General features: G+C 42.4%; 1 protein-coding gene across 2 annotated transcripts in view; it reads right to left on the bottom strand.

Annotated features, from left to right (window-relative positions):
* Nucleotides 1-2,007: 2,007 nt before the first annotated feature.
* Nucleotides 2,008-23,674, bottom strand: part of LOC123368410 — a 239,342-nt gene continuing 217,675 nt past the window's right edge. For both annotated transcript variants that reach the window (XM_045013182.1, XM_045013190.1), the window contains one exon: nt 2,008-3,619. In XM_045013182.1, the coding sequence (XP_044869117.1) occupies nt 3,389-3,619 (231 nt within the window). In that variant the 3' untranslated portion in view covers nt 2,008-3,388. The remainder of the gene's footprint in view (nt 3,620-23,674) is intronic.

The following is a 23,674-nucleotide window of genomic DNA, read 5'->3' as shown; positions in this document are numbered from 1 at the left end:
TCGAAATGCAAACTACTTTGAAAATTTTCATGTAGGTTTCCATGTTTTCTACCAGCTCTGGAAACTAGTAAGCTCTGTGCTTTTGACATGTTGCATATTTGTTGTTTAGCTGGGTTCTTTTGCTCTCTCTGGGCTTGGCTACGCAGAGAGTTACCCTGTGGCAACCTGGTGTGTAAATCTATAGCACATTAGCCTGCTGCACACTGGCTGGATGTGGGACCCTATTCCCACACACTAAATTTTTTATTGTGTGTTTTGATCATCTCCTGTTTGTAACAACAATAAATCAAAGTGCACGACAGATCTTTTTTTTAATGTGTGGCCAGTGAGTGTGCAGAAGGCTAGTGGGCTGGAGATTTAGACCCCAGCTTGCCACATAGCTTGCCATGCAGACAAACTCCCTGTTTCTATATGTCTTTCTTTTCTGTGTAGAAAGTTCTTTGGGGGCAGGGACTGTCTTTTACTTTCTTTATACAACACTTAGGCCTCACTCCTGTCTGAGGCCTCTAGGCAATACTATAATATAAATAAGAATGATAACGTTCAAGTGCATGAACGGTTGGAAGACCATATATGCCTAGGAGTTCACCACACAGAAGCTGTCACTCACATCCTTCTGTAGCCAGAACAGATAAATCAGGCCATAAATATTTTAGCATTTTCAAAGGGGAAAAAAACCACACACAGAGAACTGAATAACTACAACGAAACAGGTACAGTTGGGTAATGCTGGATTTATTTCAATACACTGTGACAAAGCTTCTCACAAAGTGCTCTGGCCTGAATTCCCAGGTGAGTTAGTATCACATTTAAATACTGGATGCCTACGATTTAAATAAATAGCAAATCTGCTCAACTGGAAGGTATTAACTGTTTCTAAATTGCACAAATAACGTTTGTTCAGAATTTGATTCAGTTACATGCTTTTGAATGTCAGTCCGCTATCTGTAATCTAATAAACTCTACCCACAGTTTACAATGATGCAATAAAATATCGATTTAACTGTTTTCACATTGAATTGATCAACTGAACATATAATTAAGTCATCCTATAACTTTCCCTTAGTGCAAGTGCATTATATTATTATTACTTAAACATTCTAGATATGTATTTAAAGCCTAAATCAATGAAGACTGCAAATCCCAGGCATGTTTCAAGGCAATAATTATACCAAAGTACTGTAAGCATTTATTGGATTCTGATTAAATCTTGGCAGACACTCACAAAAATACATGTAGGCTCTAAATATATATTGTCAGGACCTCAGCTTAAGGCTGCCGGTTGCCAGGCATCTGTTTTTTAACCGGAACGCCCAGTTGAAAAGGGACCCTGGCGGCTCTGGTCGGCACCACCGACTGGGCCGTTAATAGTCAATCAGCAGAGCAGTGGGGGTCTGGGGCTAAGACAGGCTCCCTGCTTGCCCTGGCTCCATTCGGCTCCCAGAAGCGGCTGCTAGGTCCTTGCGGCCCCTAGGCGCATAGGCATCCATGGAGGCTATGCGTGCTGCCCCCACCCCTACTGCCAGCTCTGCAGCTCCCATTGGCCAGGAACTGCGACCAATGGGAGTTGTCGGGACAGCGCCATCGGGTGCGAGGGCAGCGCATGGAGCCTCCCTGGCTGTCATACACCTGGGGGCTCCAGGGACCTGGTGGCCACTTCCTGGGAGCCGCGGTAAGTGCCACCCTCTCTGCACCCTCTCCCACACTTCAACCCCCTGTCCCAGCCTGGAGTCCCCTCCCACACCCAAACTCCCTCCTGGAGTCTGCAACCCCCCCAATCCCCTGCCCCAGCCTGAAGCCTGTTCCTGCACCCTCATCCAGGGCCCCACCCCAGAGCCTGCACCCCCAGCTGGAGTCCTCAGCCCCCCTTGCACCGCAACGCCCTGCCCCAGCCCAGAGCCCCCTTCCACACCCTGAACCCCTCATTTTTGGCCCCACTTGGAGCCTGCACCCCCAGCCTAGAGCCCTCACCCCCCCCCCCAACGCCCTGCCCCAGCCCAGAGCCCACTCCCACATCCCAAACTCTTCATCCCTGGCTCCACCCCAGAGCCTGCACCCCCAGCTGGAGCTCTCACCCCCCTCCCATACCCCACATCCCTGCTGCAGCCCGGTGAGAGTGAATCAGGGTCAGGGAGAGTGAGTGACGGAGGGAGGGGTGAGGGAGCGAGCAGGGATGGGCCTCAGAGAAGAGTCGGGGAAGGGGCGGAGCCTTGGGGAAGGGGTGGGGTAGGGTTGTTCAGTTTTGTGCGATTAGAAAGTTGGCAACCCTACCTCAGATGGTCCAATACTTAGATTTCCACCAGCTGAGGATTTGGTCCAGAGTGCTTTGCATTAGGTATCTAAGGAAAATCCTTGTGAAGGACCTGTGCTACAAAAACACAGTGAAAATCATTGGACACACCTAACATTAGTAAATCAAAACTCCCATTGAAGACAAAGCAAAGGTTCCATAGGAGTCTATTGTAAGGACTTACAGATTGCCACCTATATACATAGTTGCTCTTGCCGGATGTGACATCAACATCCCCCATGACACAACATCCTTGCAAGCCTGCTGGGGTCAGCTTTTGTCTGATACATTTTCTTACTTTTGACTCTTTTAGGTAGATCCAGGTTCCTTCAGTGGCTGATTATCCTGAACCAGATGCTGTTTATCTCACTTTACCCAATGACAGTTTAACAATATAATTTCAAAACGTTTGTGATCAGATTGAAAAGGCAAAATTTTCAGCCTATTTCTCACTACACACTAGAAATAACCTGTTGATTCTCAATAGTTATAGGCCGGTCACAGTAACCAGACTTAAAAGTGCACTGGCTGAGATAAATGGAGAAAAAGGAATTCCTACACATTATATTAGTATTTTACAATTATTTTTTAAAAATATATTCTAACAGCAGATAACGGGTCAGATTTTCAAAAGAGCTCTGGATCCAACTCTTCCCATTCAAGGCACCTACATGAAGTAGCCATTTTGAGCACAACTGTGGTTGCTGAGACCTTCTGAAAATGTGGCCCCTCATGTATAAAGGGGGCCACATCATCACAGAAACCCTGACACGGTTTAATTCTTGGGAACATTTCCAAGACTGTGGCTCAGCCACTGTCCCTGTGGGTGCCAAATGTACCCTCAACATTTACATTTACAAATCTCAATATTTGAGCCTCTATCTGATTTACTCCTGCAAGGCCTGAGTAGGTGACTGAGGGCTACAGATGAGGCCTTGCTGTATTTACACGTACTAGTGTATTGATTGGAATTGCAATTTTTGTTTCTGATCTGTTGTTCCTTAGCACCACTACAATCTGTGGTGTCTGCTGGAAAATGGTAAATCAGAAGCCTTCACAAGACTTCAGCTTCCCTTCTGCTAGAGTTAAGGTAGTTGGTCAGATTGTTCTCGAATCATCCAGTGGATTGGCAATGACAGAGTTGTGGGTAAGGACAAAGAGTGGCAGGTAAGTCAAGAAATCAAGAAGATCCAGTTTCTGGATGTGTCGCAGTTCTCTCTGCACGGCTTTCTCATGCTCTTCGCTTATCCCGCCAGCCTTCAGCTCTACCAAAAGTTGGTCCACTGTGATGCTGCTGGAGTGAGAGTCAATATTCCACAGAAATAATTGCTGGAAAACAATAAGGAGGTGGTTGTTCTTATTACCAGTTTCCCTTCATTTCCAGTTTATATTCCTCACTAACAAAGTCAGCTACCTGTCAAGAGTCTGGATGCAATCTTTGGCTCTTGCTCAGTGTAGCTGAGGATGCTGAGAAAGGCAAAGGTGGCTCTAAACCACTTTTTCCCTTCCCTTAATTCTGCAGGCAGCCAATGGTCAAGCTGTCCCCCAGCACAAACAAGAGCAACCATAGGGCTGTTCTAATTTATGCTAGCTAGAATGATCCTCTAGGGACCATGTTCTGCCAGCTAGAGATCAGCAGAGCACATTTTATTCCTGCCCCACTCCCTTCAGCCTACATCACACCCCTTTCCACTATGGAACATCCCTACCCTGCCCACAGTAGGACCTGACATGTCATCTGCGTCAGGTGGGGCTGGTGCAAAGTTTAAGCTGTATGCCAACCCAAGAGTCTCCCTCACCACTGGAATCTTCACCAGCCTTGTTAGATTAGATAAGATTTCATCCTTAGTCATATTGACTGATAAATACTTAGAAGCACTTTAGAGATGCATAGAGAATCATAACAGTATCTGGGCAATAAGCCACAAATACCTTGGGCAGGTCACATCATCTCTCTGTGCCTCAGTTTGCCCATCTGTAAAATGGTGATAAACGATACTGGGCCTCTTTGTAAAGCACTTTTAGCTCTACTGATTAAATGTGATGTCTGAGAGCTAAGTAATAATAATAATAATAATAATAATAATAATAAAATAATAATAATACAGTGCTAAAGGAACACTAGAGGTCAGAGTTGCAAAGGGCATGTGTCCATGGCAGCAGGCAGTGAGCCTCCCAACCTGGGTAGACGGACTCATGCTAGCCTGGATTGAGCTAGGACATTAAAAATGTCAGTGTGGACACTGAAGCTTGGGCAGCAGCTCAGGCTCCCAAGCCCACCCAATCCCCAGGGTCTGAGATTGGCTGGCTAGCCTAAGCCTCCACCAATGCCGCATCACCCACACTGCTATTTTAAATGTGTTAGCTTGAGTTAAGCTAGCACAAGTCTGTCAATCTGGACTGGGAGGACACACCCAGCTGCTGTGGAGATGTACCCAAAGGAGGGACTTCAATCCAGCCACTTGGTTTGTGACTGAATATTTTCCTGTGCAATTTTTTTGTGGCTGCACACCTCTAAGTTTGCATTTGCTTGTACAAATCAGGTGGTTAGGTATCCCAGCTACACAATTTATGTGTTCAAAGTTCTGGGTGAAAACTTGGAGGATATATCCAAGGTCAGGCTTAAAGGGTCCACAGTTGTAATATGATACTGCCAAGCTCCACGGGCCCCAAAACTGGCGCAGCCTAAAACTTGGGGATTTTTTTAATGTGTTGCCCCCATCTAGAAAATATCTGCCCTCCAGAATAAGAGATGCAACTATCTAAACATCCCAGCTGCTGAGCTGAGTGACTCATAATAAACCAAGCCAGGACACGGAGTTTGTTCTGAGCAAGTGGAGTTAATGCATGGATACACATTGCACCACCTCTCTGCTCCTCTACCAGCTCTAGTCTTGTGTCCCAGCAGGGGCCTGAAATTGATGAGACTGTTGTACTCAAAAAGAGCACAGGATCTCATAGCTAAGCAGGGACAGGCTTAGTCAATACTTGGTCTGACCTTTCACCCATACAGAGTTTGGTCCCTGCAGATTAAGGCTGAGGTCAGCAATGAGGCTGTATAAGGAAGTTAACACTGCAGGTGCAGAATTGTATTTGAGATGGATTAAAAAAACACAAAAGCATTTCATTTTCCATTTCTGCTGTAGGATCACCCATGCTGGAAGAGTACAGACAGAAACACACATCCAAGAAAAACATTAAAGCAAACTATGTTTGAGTGGGGGGGGGGGCGGGTTGTTTTTGTTCTTTTTACATTTAAGTCAATCTGAAACTGGCTTTGAGCAGAGTAATACCTCTTGCAGTCTGCTCTGGACATATATACTGAGACAATCTGAGATACCTAATGCATGTTCCATAACTCCTGATCATTCCTTCAGAACCATAATGCACTCCTTGAGAGTCAAATACAAGAACATACATATTTATACCATTTTAAAAGTACAGATAGGGACAAATTCATCCCTGATGTTACTCCCTGGAATCACTAGTCTCCTTCTTCTGCACTTCTGTCAGCGCTTTGTACTTTCACGGTCTCCACCTGCATCCTGGAGTGGAGCATAAGCCCTCTGTGTTGTTCATTATTTGTATTATGGTATGATTTTGGCCCCAGCTGCCCTAAGCAAGCACATAGTGAGAGACAGTCCCTGTCCCAAAGAAAAACTAAACAGAGAGGATAAAGAGTTGGAGAAAGGAGGCAATATTATCCCCAATTTACAGATAGGGAACTGAGGCACAAAGAGATTAAACAATTTGCCTAAGGTCTCCCAGAGAGCCTGTGGCAGAGGCAGAAATTGAACCAACATGTTCCGAGATCCAGTGCTTTAGCCCCAAGACCATCCTTCCTCTTAAACAAAGCTACTCATGTGAACTGTAATGACTGACCCCCTCCATAGGTCATCCCCAGGGTTCCATGGGGGCATTTTCAGTACTGCAGCCCTGACCACCACTACCATATGCGCTAAATAACTACAGGCATTAGGTCTCGGTCCCATTACTTTTCAAATAAACAGTAACAAACAACTCCTTACGAAACCCATTGGAGAGAAATCCCCAAGTGGCCCAAGAAATGCTTTCACGTGCAGAACAGCTTGCCGAGAACCCTCCCGCACACCACAGTGCAGTTAAAACCTCACCATGCCCAGGTCTTACAAAACAGAGTGCCTGTAGGCTTGCAATGGTATTCCTGCTACCTGGTGAACAAAGAGTGAGCTGTGGTTCAGAGCAGACCACAGAAATGATAACAACAGCCTTCCGTTTGTCAACTGCACTGGCAGAGTACATCAGCAAGCACTCACATGTGTCATGGCACATCACAGCTGCATGACTTAGCATTGCCTCTTTCTTCTGTAGTGAATGCAGTGCATACTGCAAGGGCAGTTCAACATAATGATACCTCCATCTCAGTTTCCAAGCAGCTGTGCCTCCATATCCTTTGTGTCATACTGGACAACTCAACAACAACTACTGTTGTTCTCCTGTTTACTCCCTTAGACCTCAGAAATCAACAACTGTTTCTTTTTTTCATGAATTTCCAAGAATTTTATTAGGTACCTATATTTTCCAGTGTTCCCAGAAAGCTCCTGCACATAGTTCCCACTAACAAAAGTGACACGTACAGCATTAAGTCCTACTCCATGTATTCAGTCCTGTCCAACAAGCCCATCTGATATTTACTTTGTTGCAAAAGCAACAGTCAGGATTTACTCTGCCCATCTAAAATAGGGAAAAAATACTTAAAGAGACACTCTCAACCCAAGGCTGTCAGAGCAACCCTTATAGTATTTATTTAGGCAGGAGTTTTCAGTGGTCCAAATGGATCACTGAGTGTTTAACTCCTGCTGAGAGTCAACAGGAGAGAGACACCTAACCGCCGTTTGTGACTTTGAAAATCTCCCCCTAGTTTTTTTCCCCCACTTGCATTTATCACATTCTATTAACCAAAATTTAATAACATGCTGTGTGGGTCAAATTCTGAGCAAGCGCAAATCAGTGGTGCTCAAAGGGCCCCTGGTTTACGTTGGCTGAGAATCTGGCCAACCAGCATCGTTCAAAAGATTTTAAGAATACATTAAGAGTAAACACCTAACAACCCATTCCACCCACAACAAACTTCACCCCAATCAAATCCTCACAGAAAAACCCCAGGGAAACAAGTGAATTTTGCCACGTGATCCAAAGTCATCTACCCCTTCACATTTTAACCAAGACTCATTTATCTTGGGCAGCTCAGTTGATCACATCTGCTGCAGTGTGGCACAGGGAAAGAAGCAGACTGTCAAAGAAGTGGAACCCAAACCATATAAAAGGCTTTATTAGACTGTAAGCTGTCTTTCTAGTCTGTGTTAATACAGAGAACAATGAGGCTAGAGCTGACCTCAGTTTTTCTGACTGAATGTTCTTCTGGCAAAAAATGCTGATTTTTTGACTAAAAATGATCAGAATGACTTGTTTCAATAGAGTCAAAATGTTTCATTTCAATAAAAATTTTGTTCTAATTTGGAACAACAAAACAATTCAAAATTTTGGAATTTCCCACAGGATGGGAATTCCAGGTTCTGACCAGCTCTAAAAGAGGCCCTGATCCTGGCTGGGATCCTGATTGGAAATACCACTTGAATACAAATGAAATAACAACAACAATAAATTAATTATTTAATTGCATCCGACGAAGTGGGTATTCACCCACGAAAGCTCATGCTGCAAAACGTCTGTTAGTCTATAAGGTGCCACAGGATTCTTTGCTGCTTTTATTAATTATTATTATTATTATTATTATTAGGTCAGAGCCACCACTTTAGTCTTCACTGGGAAATCAAAATTAGCTTCACCTTAAAATCTACCATCCATTATTGTACATGTTTCCCTGATGCAGAAGATAAAAGTATCAGCCCTCCTAAACTAAGGCTGGAAGAGTCTAAGCATAAAGTAGGATCAAAACAACAATCAGAATGGTGATGAGTTTTGCTGGGGTTGCAGACAGAGCATGCATGTGTACTCTGCTATCCCTAGGCTCCCCTGCTGGCTCCATTCTTGAGAGCGAGCAGGGGACTGAAATTGTTGAGAGTCTTGACCTGAGCAATTTCAATGCCTTTGCTGATACACAAGAATGGATCTGGCAGGGGAGCGTAGGGATGGGGCATCATAGGGTTGATGTCATCTGTATACCCATGATGCCACTAACTCAGTGTGTTTTGTTTAGGTCACACAGCTTATCGGCTGGGATTTTAAGACCTTACACTAAGAATCACTTTATCTGTCAGGAACTCTCTTTTCAAGCACTGTCATCCTCTAATTAACAGAGCACAGCCATGCTACAGCACTGCGATGGCCACCGTCTTAGTTGGAAATCCCGCTAATGTGCATACTGATTACTCCAGATAGCCAGTAGCACTACTAGGAGTTGTATGCAAGATTAACATTTGGGTGCCCAACAGCTGAATTATGTTTTACTGACTCATTAGGAATTCTGGCCTGAAAAGTGCCATCACAGAAGCTCCCCTGACTTCCGGGTCTCTGAGCCAGCAGCTGTTTCATCATCATTTATACAATGGATTCATATTCTGCGCTGCAGAAACTAGGAATCTGCTCTTCCATGCCACACCCCTTGATAGCCCTGACTTCCCCAGTGGCCATATATAGAAAAGCCAAATCTGATGATATTAATAGAGATCATTAATATCCAGAGGAGATTCTCCATCCCTGATAGAGAGCAGACCAGCTGCACACTAACTGCAAAGCAAACAGGAGTTAAGTACCCATTTCTCATGTAGCTAAGCCATGAGGACTCTTCATTTACGCTCAGGTTTCCTGGTGTGACTTGCCAGTTTTGAAAGCTGCTGTATTCTACGCTGAGCCCACAGGACTGTTCCTCTGCATTGCCCCTTTCAGTACATTAGAGGTACATAGCCTTATTCTGGAACTGCTGTCTGAATGGAACTCCCCCGGAAGTCAATGGGAATTGCACATGCACAGTAACTGTCAAACTGGCTACTTCATTTGTAATAAAGATAATGGAACAATGTTAAAGAAAACTGTACAACTAAATCTGAGTTAGGGACATGTATTAAGCAATAGGATAAGACTCAGGAAGTCAGTTCAGGTAAGTGACCCTATGAGTTTTTGTTAATGCTCGAGCTGGGACAGAGCCACAAAATTCAGATTCAAGTTTAGAGTCGGGGTCTAGCTTTATCCAGTATAAAGACTTGCCTTAATAGTGAAATTAGGAGCCTAATTCAAGGAAGATTTTGAACCCGCTCCACCACAGCCGCCCTCTGGCTTCCAGCTGAAACTAATTATGAAATAGCCTTTTCCTTGGCTAAGGGTTTGATTCCTATCTTAGATATAGCACTGAGTGCTTTGTAATATCATTTTCATTCACACAAATGCAAGTGCAGTAGGTGATTTTACAAGATATGCAGAGATCCCTGTGTGCTCAGCCAGGTCCTTCTGTCTTACACTGTGCCATGAATCACGGGCGACTCATTGGTTGCTCTGCACACCAGACACCCAGGATCATCAGTCCTCACTGATTTAAAAAAAACCCAAATACACATGAGAGAATGAGAACGATTCTGACAGAGAAACAGAGAGAACCAGCAAAGCCTTGAAGACCAAGGCAAGAGACTTTGCAAGGGATGGGACAGAGGGGAGGGCGGTGGCACTGAGGGATGGTGCATCTTGGGGTTTTCATTCCTGCATCTGTCACTGGCTGCAGCAGAACATCTAACCATGCCCAGGCCCAGGGGTGGTATGTGTTGAGGCAAGTTAAGGAAAGGAAGAGGAGGGTGAAGCAGGCCTTGGCTCAGAAATTTCCTTATCCTTCAAACAGAGTCTATGAGCCAAGACTAATGTAGGTTTTTCTTGACATCACAAAGGCATAAGCAGCCCAGCATTACCGCATACTCCAAAGGCCAGCATGAACCTATGTGATCAGCTTAGAGGAGATCTGGGAAGCATTATGCAACAGGTCAGCATTGCCCTAGGTTTACTAACCCACGTGGCTTTTCACAGGATTGTAGGGGATACCATTGCCATCAGCCAATCTGCAGCCTGCCCTTGCCTGGAAGGCTCCCTCCATGCCATGGGGAGGAGGAGAACCAACTACACAGTGCCTTCCCTATAGACAGAAGCCAAGAGCTGGAATGAATGCAGACTACCCACTTTCAATTTTGTGGAAGTCATGCCACACCCAACCTCCACTTGGAAAGTTTCCCTCAAATCCAGAGCATTCTCTGATACACGGCCACACTGCTCCCTTTGGAAATTTCCCTAAATGCTCACACCTGAGACTGAAATGGAACCCCTAACACTTACTCCTTGGACATAATGCTTATAATACTATAATGTATATTGTCTTGAAATATACACTGTAAACCCAATGGGGACAGGAAGGGGCTTCCCAAGGTTTAATGCAAACATATGTACTTGTGCTTGAGGTGTGATTAGAGAAAAAATGTCCTGATGGTTGCAAAGTATATAAAAACACCAAATCAACAAAAAGACTACTATGAAAATACCAACCGCCAACCAATATTTTATGACAGCAAAATCATGTTTTGTTTTGTTTTGATTTTAAGGCCTTTTTCAGTTAATTTAGAAGTCTTCTCTCTCTCTCTCTGGGTCTGTGCCCGGAGGTCACTCAAAGAGAATTCTGAGTTAGCAGGATACAGTTTGTAAAGGGAACTATTGGCTAACTGATTTCAGACAGCACTATTATTCTTAGGAGTCACTTTGGCTGCTGCAAAATTATTCCAGTGAAAAGGTTTTTTGAGGTAATGCACAATTAAGGATAACCCCCTTTGCTTAAATTAAAATAAGAGTGTAATGAAGAATCTGACTCCTTCCTCTAATTTTACAAGTTCAATGGTAATCTAACCATGCCATTCATTTAGAGAAACCATTAATTTTGCTATGTGGCTGAAACTAGAAGGCCTCAGCTTTCTTTCTCTCACTTTTCCCCTCTCTTTTTGCTCTTTGTCTGTGCACCTGTTTGCACCACTTTAGCATCCCATTTAAAAAACTTTGGGTAATCCTCTGGCACTAACCCTGGTGTGATAATACTGCTGTTATTCAGCAGCGTAATTACAAAGGGCAACACAGATAAAAAACGTCTTTCACTTCTGCTTTGAATATGCCCGTTTTGCCAATCTTCAAGGTGAATGGTTTCCAAAACCTTCTGTATTTAATGTTAATCTAAATTCTTCACACAAATGAAACTTCCAACACCTCAGACAATGACAAATGGTTAATTCTGATTCATTTGAATGAACAGTAATGATCAAAAGTTTTACAACAATACTTTGCCCTTCTGTAGCCTCTTCTGTGCTAAGGTATCAAAATGCTTTATAAACCTCAATGAATGGATCCAATCAGAACCCTGTGAGACAATTAATGATTATCCCCATTTTACAGACAGGGAAACTAAGGCAGAGGGAGACTAAGTGAATTGCTCAGATCATGCAGCAAGTGGCAAAGGCCAGAGAAAAACCTAGGTGTCTTGGAGCTTAGTTATTTGCTTTACCCAGTATGCCATGCTCCTTTGACTTGGAAAATACAGTTAAAATTTACAATATGTATAATTATTTATGAATGGAGATTTATTCAAAACATTAACTAATGCCTATCCAGGGCTCTCGGCATCTTTGTTATATTTTAAAAATACATTATTCACAAAATAAAACTAAATGCTACATGTTTCCCATAACCAAGGATCCAGAAAATCTCTCTCTCCACCCTCAAAACCCAGACCTTGGCTCCCCACTCCCTCTCCAAAAATCTTAGGGGAATGAGACAGTGAATTCTAAAGGCAAGGCCTTGCATGAAGAATTCCCAATAGCAGCTCACTTTCTTTCAGATCCAGGCAGTTCCAGCGCCAGTGCCTCAGAGGATTGCAGCTGTGGAAGTTATGGCACAATCAGCTGAGTGGTCCCAAGCCATTTAGGGCTTTTTAAGGGAAAACCAACTCCACCTGGAAATCAACAGAGAGCCAGTGTAGTCCTGGAGCACAGAGATTTGTCATGTGCTCATGGGGTGAGACTGTACCTAAAAAGTGAGCTATTGCATTCGGCACTAGCTTCTGTTTCCAAGCTGATTTAAGATGTAGCCCTATGTAGAATGCCATTATAGTAGTGTAATCTCAAGGTGAAAAAGGCACAGCTCATCTCTGGATAATCACAAATTCAACTACTATCTCTATGGGATGATTCATAAATCTACCTCTCTACCCTAGACCTGTCTCCTTCCACCCAAACGAAAATCTCAGCCTCGCTGGTATCTCCTCATCAATGTCTAGCTATCAATTCAAGCTCAAAATGACGAAAACAGACGTCTTAAATCTCCCTCCCCCTTTCATGCCCTCCCCTACTACTTCCTTTCTCAGTTACTGTGGACAACACCACCTCCCTGCTTGTCACTCAGGCCCATAACCTGGGCATCGTCTTCAACTCAAATCTCTCTCTAAGTCCTCACATCCAGGTTCTGTCTAAATCTTGCCAATTCTTTCTGCATAACATCTCTAAGATTCAACCTTTTCTATCCATCCACACAGCTAAAACTCTTCTCCAGGCTCTGATCACCTTGTGTCCCCATTACTGTTATCCTTTTCTCTGGCTTTGACAAATGCAATTTTGCCCATCTCATATCCATTCAGAATGCTGCCTCAACGATTATTCTCCTAGCCCATCGCTTTGACCATGTCACCCCTCTCATTGCATCCCTCCACTGGCTCCCCTTCTCTATTGCATCAAACATAAGCTACTTATCTTCACTTTCAAGGCCCTTCATAGTCTATTATCCCCACCCTACCTAGCATTTCTCAGTCTCTACTGAAATGTCGACTCAAGCTTCTGATCAGTCCAAGATGCCAGCTTCCCTCACCTATTTGTTAAATTTTCAACCAAGCACCTTTGTGCTTTCTCACATGCAGTCTCTCACCCTTGGGAAGAGCTTCCTGTAAACATTCACAAAACTAACTCATTATCCTCCTTCAAACTCTCTTTTTCCATGATGCCTACAAAAAACTTGACAACGCTTAGTCTGCTGATGTGCTGATACCACTGCCTACCATGTGGACTAGTACTGTTTCCTTGTACTCCTCCATCTAGCGGACTGTTTCCATCTGTTGTCTCTTGTCTTATTTGGGGTCCAAGTGCTTTGGAGCAGGGACCATCTTTTTTGGTCAGCGTTTTCACTGAGTGTAGCATAATGAGGTCCTGGGTCCATGATTGGGGCTCCTAGGTGCTATGGTAATGCAAATAAATAAATAATGGCCGCCAATTCTGTACCCAAAATAAATGGTCACAACCCTCCTGGATTGAAGTAGATGAAAAAAAAATCAGTTAGCCGTATCTCTACTGCTTTAGGATCAACTAGCAGCAGCTGAGGATCTAATAGTACTTCTCAAACTACAAACTTGAATCACAAATGGTGCGTACAAACCCTCAGTTAAGAGGGTAGATATAATTACCATATTTTCTGGGTGCTTCCTTCATCCTACCAACATCGCTTCTGTCTTCTCTGCATTGAGCTTCAGCCAGCTAGTTGTCATCCATTCCCCAGGCTCTGTCAAACCCAACATCTAGCAAACACTGAGTAGGGAATTCAACAGCCCTGGCTGGAGCAAATGAAACAGAAATATAGAGCTGGGTGCCATCATCATAGTGAAAAAAGTGCAGCCCCTGCTTCCTAACTAGTCTTCCTAACAACCCTGTGGACACAAAAAAGGAGGCATGATGGAGTCCTGCAGACCCCATGTCAAGGAACCCACAGGGCAGGAGGGTAATTGTCTGGTGCAGACTCCTGTGACCTCTCAGAAATAAGAATAAAGCTACTGAGAAATGGCCTGGCCTACTTACCCTCAGGTTCACAGGCAACTCAGCAACATCTTATGATGATCAAAGGCAGCTGATAGATCTAACAGTATCAGAATGGACACCTTTATCCATTTCCAGGAGGAGATCATCTATCAAAACAATTAGTGCAGTCTCCATACAGAAAGATTCAGGTTTCATTAGCCCCCAAAGACAAACCATTAACCTCGAAGATTTGAGAAAAGGTACGCCCCAACTTTGAATTGCAATCTATCCACGTCATAGGTAAAATTTCCATTTGTCTCACATCCAATCTCACCCTGACTGCTTGATTAACAGTGAGGCCAGCTGTATGAGTTGAGCCAGACACCATCTAAGATTGCTCTACAGTTGTTGTGAAATTCTGAGGTACGTCAGAGGAATTGTCAACACTGAATCCCTGAGCACTAACAGCCTGGGTGCCTCCTATGTCATCTCAGCAAGGAACTTTCCACAGCTCATGCAAAAATAACATCTTCTGAATAAAGAGACCAAGAGAAACTTCACAAGATCTTCCCACAGAGTCTATTTTTCCTCTCTTTAATGCCCAGGATGAAAGCAGGGCTCATAGCATATAGGTGTCATTTCCAGATTAGATACCCCAAAATGAATGGAGTGGAGGCATGGTAGTGGTTCCAAAACCAAATGACAAGGTTTGGATCTGAGTAGACCTCATCAAGCTCAATGAGAATGGTTGTAGAGAGTGACATGTACTCTCCTGTGTTGAACACACCCTTGGACAATTCAGTAAAGGAAAAGTCTTCCCAAAATTAATGTCCAACCTGTTTTTTGGCAGATACCCTTGCTGCAGAATCTGCATTACTCATGAACTTCATCACACCATTTGGAAGGTTTTGTTTCATTAGGCTAACATTTGGTATATGGTCTGCTACAGAATACTTCCAGAGCAAAATGTCACAATGCCTGGAGGGTCTGGAAGGGGTTCTCTGCCAAATGGATGATATCCTTATATACGGATCAACTCAAACCCAACGTCTCTTTGCAGTCCTGGAAGGACTAGAGAAAAAAGACTTAATGCTAAGTGACAAGTGTGAATTCTCAGAAGACAGAGTCAACTTTCTAAACCAGGTCATTGATGGAGCAGGGGGTCAGACCAGATCCAGAGAAAGTGCAAATGATTATCCAGATGAAAGAGCCACAGTGTGTTGGTGAAATATGCTGATTCGTGGGCCTGGTGATATACCTGGGAAATGGAGAAGTCAAAGCCATTGCAAGATCTCCTGAGTCCACAAAATTCTTGCTATTGGGGAACTTAACAGAGCCAGACATTCAGAGAACTAAAGCAAGAGCTGAGAACTCCTCCAGTTTTGGCCCTATATAAGCCAAATAAATCCACCACAGTTCCAGATGATGCTTCATCTTCTGGGATATGGATAGTCTTCCTGTAGGAATAATAACCTTCACTGTGGTGCCCAGTAGTGTATGCCTCATGAACAGCTACCCATACAGAGCAGCGCTATACACAAATAGAAAAAGAAGTGCCAGCCATTACATGGGTTTCTGAAAGTTTCAGAGACTTTCTAGTGGGCACAAAATTTCATGTGGAAACTGACCACAAACTGTTAGCTGCTCTTCTAGGTTCAGAAAACCTTGAAGAGTTACCACCTATGTAGCCTATAGGACTAACCTGCTTGCTTGTATATATATTACAATAAACCAAATACTTAAACAATATATGTGTATAGTTTAAGTATTTGGTTTATTGTTTATATATAGTTTAAGTATTTGGTTTATTGTAATAGGTTTATAGATTTATATTAAAGTAAGTTTGGCTGTAATGCAAGAGACCTACAGGCCAAAACCTGCATGTTAAGCTAAGGCAAAGTTAGCATATCTATATTAAGACCTTTTACCCAGAAAAAGAAAGTTGACTTATATCTTGTTACCTAAATAGATAAGTATCCACGCATACGTCTAAGATCTTTTATTTAGACCAATAGACAATGGAAGAATGGCATAAAGGTTTTTTCAGTTTGTACCCACAGACTTAACAGGTACACCACAAGGAAATTTATGTGCGTATGCACATGTCATATATACGCACATACATACTAGCCTATGGAGTAAGCGTACCCTAACATTTTGTGGGTGAGGAATGAAATTTGGGCATAGGAGGAAGGATTTCCGGCACTTGTGCCCTATAAAAGAGGTAACCCCCCTCACTAGAGTATTCTATTTCTACTCTATCTCTCTCTATCTATTCTATCTATCTACAATGACTACTACTATTAGTAGGCTATACTTGTTCTTCTTAAACTTTAAGTTTCAAGGGAACTAGGCTAAGCTTTTATTCTTAGTTTATTAGGTTTTGATTTTAACTTTAAGTTAGTCAAGTAAACCCTAAGTTAGCTTTGAGAGCTTTCAGCATTAGTTTCCTCTAAGCACTGCATCCCTCACTCAAGAACTGAGAAACCTGAACCGCAAGGCTGGTCCTGTGTCTCTTACCACCAGATTATCAAGGAAGAGTGTGAGTATATTAACCAAAGCTTTGTTGCATATAATACTATATTATCACATGTATCTTTTGAATAGCAGTAATGCAATTCTAACTTTGTAACTCTGATTATTTTACCATTTACTTTACTTTTTCATTGATTTTAATAAAAAGTCTTTGAGGCGATATCTGTCTCAGTGTGAGCTTCCTGTCATACCCCTGAGGGTCCTTTATAAATTCTTTGGAGCCTGATTCAGGACAAGAACTTTTATCTTCTGATCAAACATATTGGCTAGCCTAAAACCCACACTAATTAATATTAATAATTAATTATTATTAATTAACATAAAATAAAATAAACTTGATAAATTAAATTAATATCATTAGTACACCCTAAATCAGTCTACACCTAAGATACAACATTTTTGAATGAGACCCATGAGGTTTCAACAATCAATTGCTCATGGACCTGGGAAAAATCTTGCCACAGCTGATATACCTTCCGAGGCCCTGAAATCAAATACACCACAGCAAGTCTAAACAGGAGGGGTTTCTCATAGAAGCTTTTGTAGATGCAATACATACCACTTTACCAAGCACAGAAAAACCCCCAAAAAATTGAAAAAGAGGCAAAAGGCAAATGAATTCCTGAGTCAAGCCATGATTCATTGCAAAGAAGGTCAAAACAGACACATTCAGAAACCTCTATGAAATTGTCCCAGGCAGTTTTTCTGGATCTTATTATAAACCAAGGTCTGTGGCTGAAGGGGTCCAGACTGGTTATCCCTACATAAATGCAACCGAAAATCCTTGACACACTGCATGAGGGACAGCAAAGCATTACAAAATGCAGGGAGAGAGCTAAACAGCCCAGTGGCCTGGGCTGAGCAAAGAATACAACAGAGAGCTGAGAAATATTATATTTGTGCTTGCATGAAAGCCAACCCACCGGAACTATAATACCATCTGCTCTACCAGACTGACCAGGACAGAAAATAAGAATGGATCTTTTTCTATCTGAATAATAAAACCTATCTTTTGATGACTGATTATTTCTCAAGATTCATTGAAGTTGCCAGGTTGCTCAAGACCACCTGAAGTGCAGTTGTGGAGAGGAAAAAGCCTGTGTCTCTGCCTGTTTCAGGATTCCTGGGCAAGTCATCTCTGACAGTGGTCCTTAGTTCTGCTCAGAGACCTTTAAGAGGTTTTGCAGATACACGTGGTTTATTTCATTTCACACCCAGTCCACAGTTCCCTCCGAGTAATGGTGAAGCAGATTGTTCAGTGAAGACAATAAAACAACTTCTTTCTAAATCCTCAAATTCTCACCTCCCCTGTTGGCATACCAGTAAACATATTTTGCAAATGGATTCAGCCCTGCAGAGCCATTGATGGGAAGAAAATAGAGGTCCAATACAGCCTGATTACTACCCTGAGAATGAACCTGTGAACAACACCCCACCTGCCCACATAGAACTGCCAGCATGTCCTCCAGATCCTCTCCCTGCAAGGAGATATCCAGCAAGAGAAAGACAGCCTCCTGCATTCCTGGAGGCTTACATAAGATCTTGAGAGACCAAGGAAGTCAGAGGACTAACAGCCAAATGTCTTAAATGGGGAGAATAAACCCCTTACCCAAGGCTGAAATTCAGGCAGCCTCCCCTATCCTTCATAGGGCTATTTGTTCTTGTTTTGTGTTGATATTTCATTCCTGTGATGTGTTGTTGATTAATGTAAAGTTTGAATAAAGGTTGTATCACCTCCCTTCCTTTTTCAGAAAGCGGGATGTGGTCTTATAGTGAAATTTTAGAGCTGCCACAAGCAGGGCCAGCCCACAATATTTTGGCACCTGAGGCGGGGAGCTCAAATGACGCCCCCATGCCCTCTCGCTTGGGCCAAAACTTTGGAAGGTCTCAATTCTGCCTTCTTTCTTCTTCTATCCCTCTCATGGTACTGCTCTGCTACCTGCCCCAATTAAGGAGAACTAACAACTTAAAATGCCTTGTTCAAAAATTTTAAGTAACACTTAACTTTCAGTCGCCTGAACAGCAAATGTAACTTTTCTTGTCTGTTTGAATAATCAAAGTGGTGCTTTCTGTGCCTTCTTGGTTGCAAAGATTTGAACTTCTTCCTGAAGATCCACAGTCTGTGCCATTCTCTATTGAGATGGTTGCAAGGCCGATCAGCCTCTCCTGTGTCATTGTGGAGCATAGATGTGTTTTTATTAACTTCAGCTTGGAGAAGCTGCGTTCTTCACTGGCAACTGTTACAGGAAGTGTTAGAAGTATGCACAGAGCAACAAAAGCATTTGGAAAGAGGGTGGTCATCTTATTTGTGAACATATATTCCAGAACAGCCTTTTGAGTTGATCCTGCTGAAATTTATCTTGAAAGGGCTTTCAGTTCATCACTCGCATCAATATTGTGCATGTCATCATGTGTCAACACTGTCTCTAGTGCCCTGCATTGCTGGTGTAGGTCTTCTTCAGGTATAGTGAGGAGTTTTGGAATATCATTCAATATCCCAAATATACTGCTGTATTCCTTGAGCTGCATGAAACGTTCTTCAACTGACTGTATTGCACAATCTAGCACCTGGTTAAACAATTCAACTTTGAATTGTTGTTTGGGGTCTCTTATGGGATTACCCCGTGCCTCGTAATCAAAATGTCTTCTTCTTCAGTGACTCCTGTATTCTTGAATGGGTGGGAAAATAGCTTCAGTGTGAAGTTCCTCTGCCAACTTCTGTGCACTCTTCAAAATGTTTTGAAATCCCTCATCTGACCGGTAAGACTGTAGGTATGACTTGACTTTTTCCAGTTGTTCCATTGCTCCAGATATATCAAGGTCAACACCTTGGAGTCTCTTGCTTATAACATTTATTTCAAACAGTATGCCACAATGCTAAGCCACACAGAAATTTGAAGTTATGTATGTTTCTGGTGATTCCATTTCCCTCTGCCACTGTTCTCCCATGAACAGTTCCTGTAATAGCATTATCCTCCATAATGGCAACTGTGGCATCATCTATCTTCCCAATTTGGTGTTTGATAGGCTTTATCTCCTCCACTCGACTTTCACATCGTGTGGCACTCAGTGGTTTGAGCGTCAGAGAGGATGTTCCCAGATGTTGCTTCAAAATTTGCCATCAATGAGTTGATGCAGAGAAAAATACATAGATGCTTTGAATTACATTAAAAAATTCAGCAGCCGCACTAGAAGCTGATGCTGCATCACTGACCACCAAGTTCAATGAATGAGAACTGCATGGGACAAAAAAGCTCAAGGGTTTAACTCTCGGATCCGTGTCTACACTCCTCTGTTCTTTCCTCTCATGTTGGCACCATTATTGTAGCCCTGACCTCTCATGTCAGCTATCGCAATTCCCGTATCTTCCAGCTTTTTAAGAAGCACATTTGTCATACCAGCTCCTGTGGTATCATCAATGTCAATAAATTCTAGAAAATGCTCTCTGACAGTCACCATTGCAGGGACATTTTCATTAGGTTCTGTTGTTCTTACAAAACGCACCATTAAAGTCATTTGTTCTGTATGGCTGATGTCAGGTGTGCAGTCCAGAATAACTGAGTAATATCTTGCTGACTTCAGATCTGCCACAATCTTCTGTTTGACTTTTGTTGCCAGTAACTGTATGATCTCATTTTGAATTGTTTTTCCAAGGTAATGGTGTGTGTATATTTCTTGAGTGGTGACTCTTCTTAGATGCTCCTGGAGTACAGCATCAAAGTCAGCCATCAGCTCCACAAGTTTAAGGAAGTTTTCATTGTTTGGACATACAGGTGATCTGAAGTGCCACGCAGTGCTAGGTTTTGGGTAGCAAGCATTCTCACAATGGCAATTTCAGGACATTTTGCCAGTAAAGAGACTCTGATGCAATCTTCTCTTGATGCTGATCATCTATGGTGGCCTTTAACCTTAGTCTCATCTCAAGCTCTTTCCACCTATGGAATGCTCTCTGGTGATTTGCTGCCTTCTCGTGGCATGTCAGATTTCTAGCCAGATTTTTCCAGTCCTTTGTTCCTGTAGAACCCAGTGTAGCTGGAACATTAGACTGGAAGACTTTGCAACAAAAACTGTATGCAGCATTCTGGGTTTTTGAGTCCATAAGCCATGCCCTCTCCACTTTGTCACCATTGGGGATTTCACGCCAGTAATGTGTTGGATAGAAACTTCTATTTTCATTGTCTTTGTGAAACATGAGGTTTTTCACTTGCTGTGGCCCATGCAGTACAAGGAAGTCCCTCAGGCTACTGCTCAAGTGGGTCCACAATCCTGGATCATCTAGACTTAAGGAACTAAACTCAGCAGCAGCTGTTTCTTGCGCCTCCACCACACTCTTCTCTGATCTACACTTTTCTTCAGGAATGTGCATGGTTACATCCATTTGAGATGGAGATATGGATGCTAAGGTAGTTGCCAGGTCACATGCTCTCTGACTAACTGGAAGATCAGGCATCTTCTCACCACTCACATCCTCACTGGGGCCAGAAGGCTCACCGTGAACATTTGTGTCTATGTATCTCAGGAGAGCTCCTTCCTTCTTAGATAGAAAAGCTTCCTTTGATTTCTTTCTTTTTCTCCTGACTGCTATTCTGTGCCAGCTACAGTGGCTCTCAACACTCAATTGAAGGGGACAAATAAGCAGGCTGGTAGCAGGGCCTGAGTGAGGGAAGATATCAGCATCTTATGGGCCTAACTGGCTCCTACTACTTCAGTTGACTGCCTGTTCTCCTCAAGTGGGTTCAGGGAAGCAGCAGGAAACAGGAAGCTCCCTGAGAAGCTGGTGTTAATCAGTCCAGGCTCCTGGGGGTGCTAGAGAGGTACATAAGAGGCTCCTCCTCCTCTCTCTCCCTGCAGCTCCTGCTGCTTTCTGTTATTCCCTCTAACCTTTTCTCCTGCCTGCCTGTTATGTTAGTGTTAATGTTATATATTTAGATTTATGTAAGGCGTTTGACTTGGCACCGCATGACATTTTGATTAAAATATAGAATAATATAAAATTAACATGGAACACATTCAATGAATTAAAAACTGGCTAACTTATAGGTCTCATAATGTAACTGTAAACTGGACATCATTATCAACTGGCTTTGTTTCCAGTGGAGTCCCGCAGAGGTTGGTTTTTGGCCCTCCAACATTTTTATTATGAAACATAATTTTATTAAGAAAACATAAAATCATCCCTTTGCAGGTGACACAAAAATTGGGAAGTGGTAAATACTGAAGATGACAGGTCACTAATTCAGAGCAATCGGGATTGCTTGGTAAACTTGGCACAAGCAAACAATATGTGCTTAATAGGCTACATGTAAATGCATACATAGATAGGAACAAAGAATGTAGGGCATACTTACAGGATGAGGGGCTCTATCCTGAGAAGCAGTGACTCTGAAAAAGATTTGAGGGTCATGGTGGACAGTCAATTGAACATGAGCTCTCAATATGACACGGTGGCCAAAAGAGATAATGCAGTCCTGGGATGTATGAACAGGTGAATCTTAAGTAGAAGTAGAGGGGTTGTTTTATCTCTATAGTTGGCACTGGTGCAACTGATGAATTGGAGAGGGTTCAGAGAAGAGCCAGGAGAATGATTAAAGGATTAGAAAATATGCCTTGTAGTGCTAGACTTGACGAGTCTATTTATCTTAACAAAGAGAAAGTTAAGGGGGTGACTTGATCACAGTCTGTAAGTCCACATGGGGAACAAATATTTAATAACAGGCTCTTTAATCTAGCAGAGAAACATACGGCTGGAAGTTGAAACGAGACAAATTCAGAGTGTAATTAATGAGTAAGTTTTTAATGGTAAGAGTAATTAACCACTGGAAAAATTTACCAAAGCAAGGGTCACTGTGCATTCTCCATCACTTTACATTTTAAAATCAAGACTGGATGTTTTTATAAAAGATCTGCTCTAGGAATTACTTTGGGGAAGTTCTATGGCCTATATAGGAGGTCAGACTAGATGATCACAATGGTCCCTTCTGGCCTTGGAATCTGTGAATCATCTGAATGGAATAAATCTATTGAACTTATGTTTGGGCATTAAAGGCTCCTATAAAAATACGGTTCTGCATCATTTCATAGATTTGATATGTTTTGATCATACACCTTGACTGTACCTTATCTTTTCAATAGCTTGCTAGATACATTTTGTCTTTGCATAGTTAGTAGGTTGCAGATGCCAGATATACTGTGAACAATTGCTAAGTTAGCACAGAATGGAGAGAGACACACATCTGGAATATGTCAAAAACAAAAACAACAAAAAACAAAAAAAACCCATTAGAAAACACTTACTAGTTTTTCAAAAACTATCCTCACACAATATATAACTTTCTGATGAGACAAAAAAGAGAGAGTTCTATGTTTTTAGAAACAGCAATGGCATTATTCATGCTACAAGCCAAACCACTTAAGAAGCAGAACCTTTGCAGTGCCACGAGGATAATACAAAAAAAAATAAAAAAACACACTTGCTTCCTTTTTTATTTATGAGTATTGACATTCTTGCGCAGTATTAGGAGAGCTCATTTAGCTTACAGTTCTAAGAATTTTTGAATCTATAGCCAGTAATTATTGGCATTCAGGGGTACAAAAGAGAAAAACAAAGCACACAAATTCTAGCACATTCATGTGGGATTGGGAGTTGAATTAAGATCTTCACACCCCATTGAATTATCAGCCCCCCTATTAGAGCCTTATTAAAATGGTAATGATTATATGCCAACTATAGGCAGGCTGCCGCACCTGTCAAAAATACCCCGATTATCCTGTTCATTCAACTGTCTGGCTCTTGAATCTGTGTCTCAGGTTTACTATTCTATGAAGTTGGTAGGGTATTTTTAAGAAAAGATACAAGAACAAACACTTCCATAGGGGTGATAGAAAATCCTCTCTGATTTCCTATGCCTAATGCCATTTGGTATTATGGTATCTTGGACAGCAATAGGAGGAAACAGATACTATTTCACTGGATTTGAGGAAGAAAATAGAGAGGCAAACTACAAGCTCTTTATAAAAAAGAAAGCACTCCTGTTTTAAGATAAAAAAAGAACAAAAC

The sequence above is a fragment of the Mauremys mutica genome, chromosome 1 (genome assembly GCF_020497125.1).
Source record: "Mauremys mutica isolate MM-2020 ecotype Southern chromosome 1, ASM2049712v1, whole genome shotgun sequence".
In the NCBI taxonomy this organism is placed as follows: Eukaryota; Metazoa; Chordata; order Testudines; family Geoemydidae; genus Mauremys; species Mauremys mutica.
Note: the sequence above shows the minus strand (reverse complement) of the source record. Positions and strands in the feature narration are given on the sequence as shown.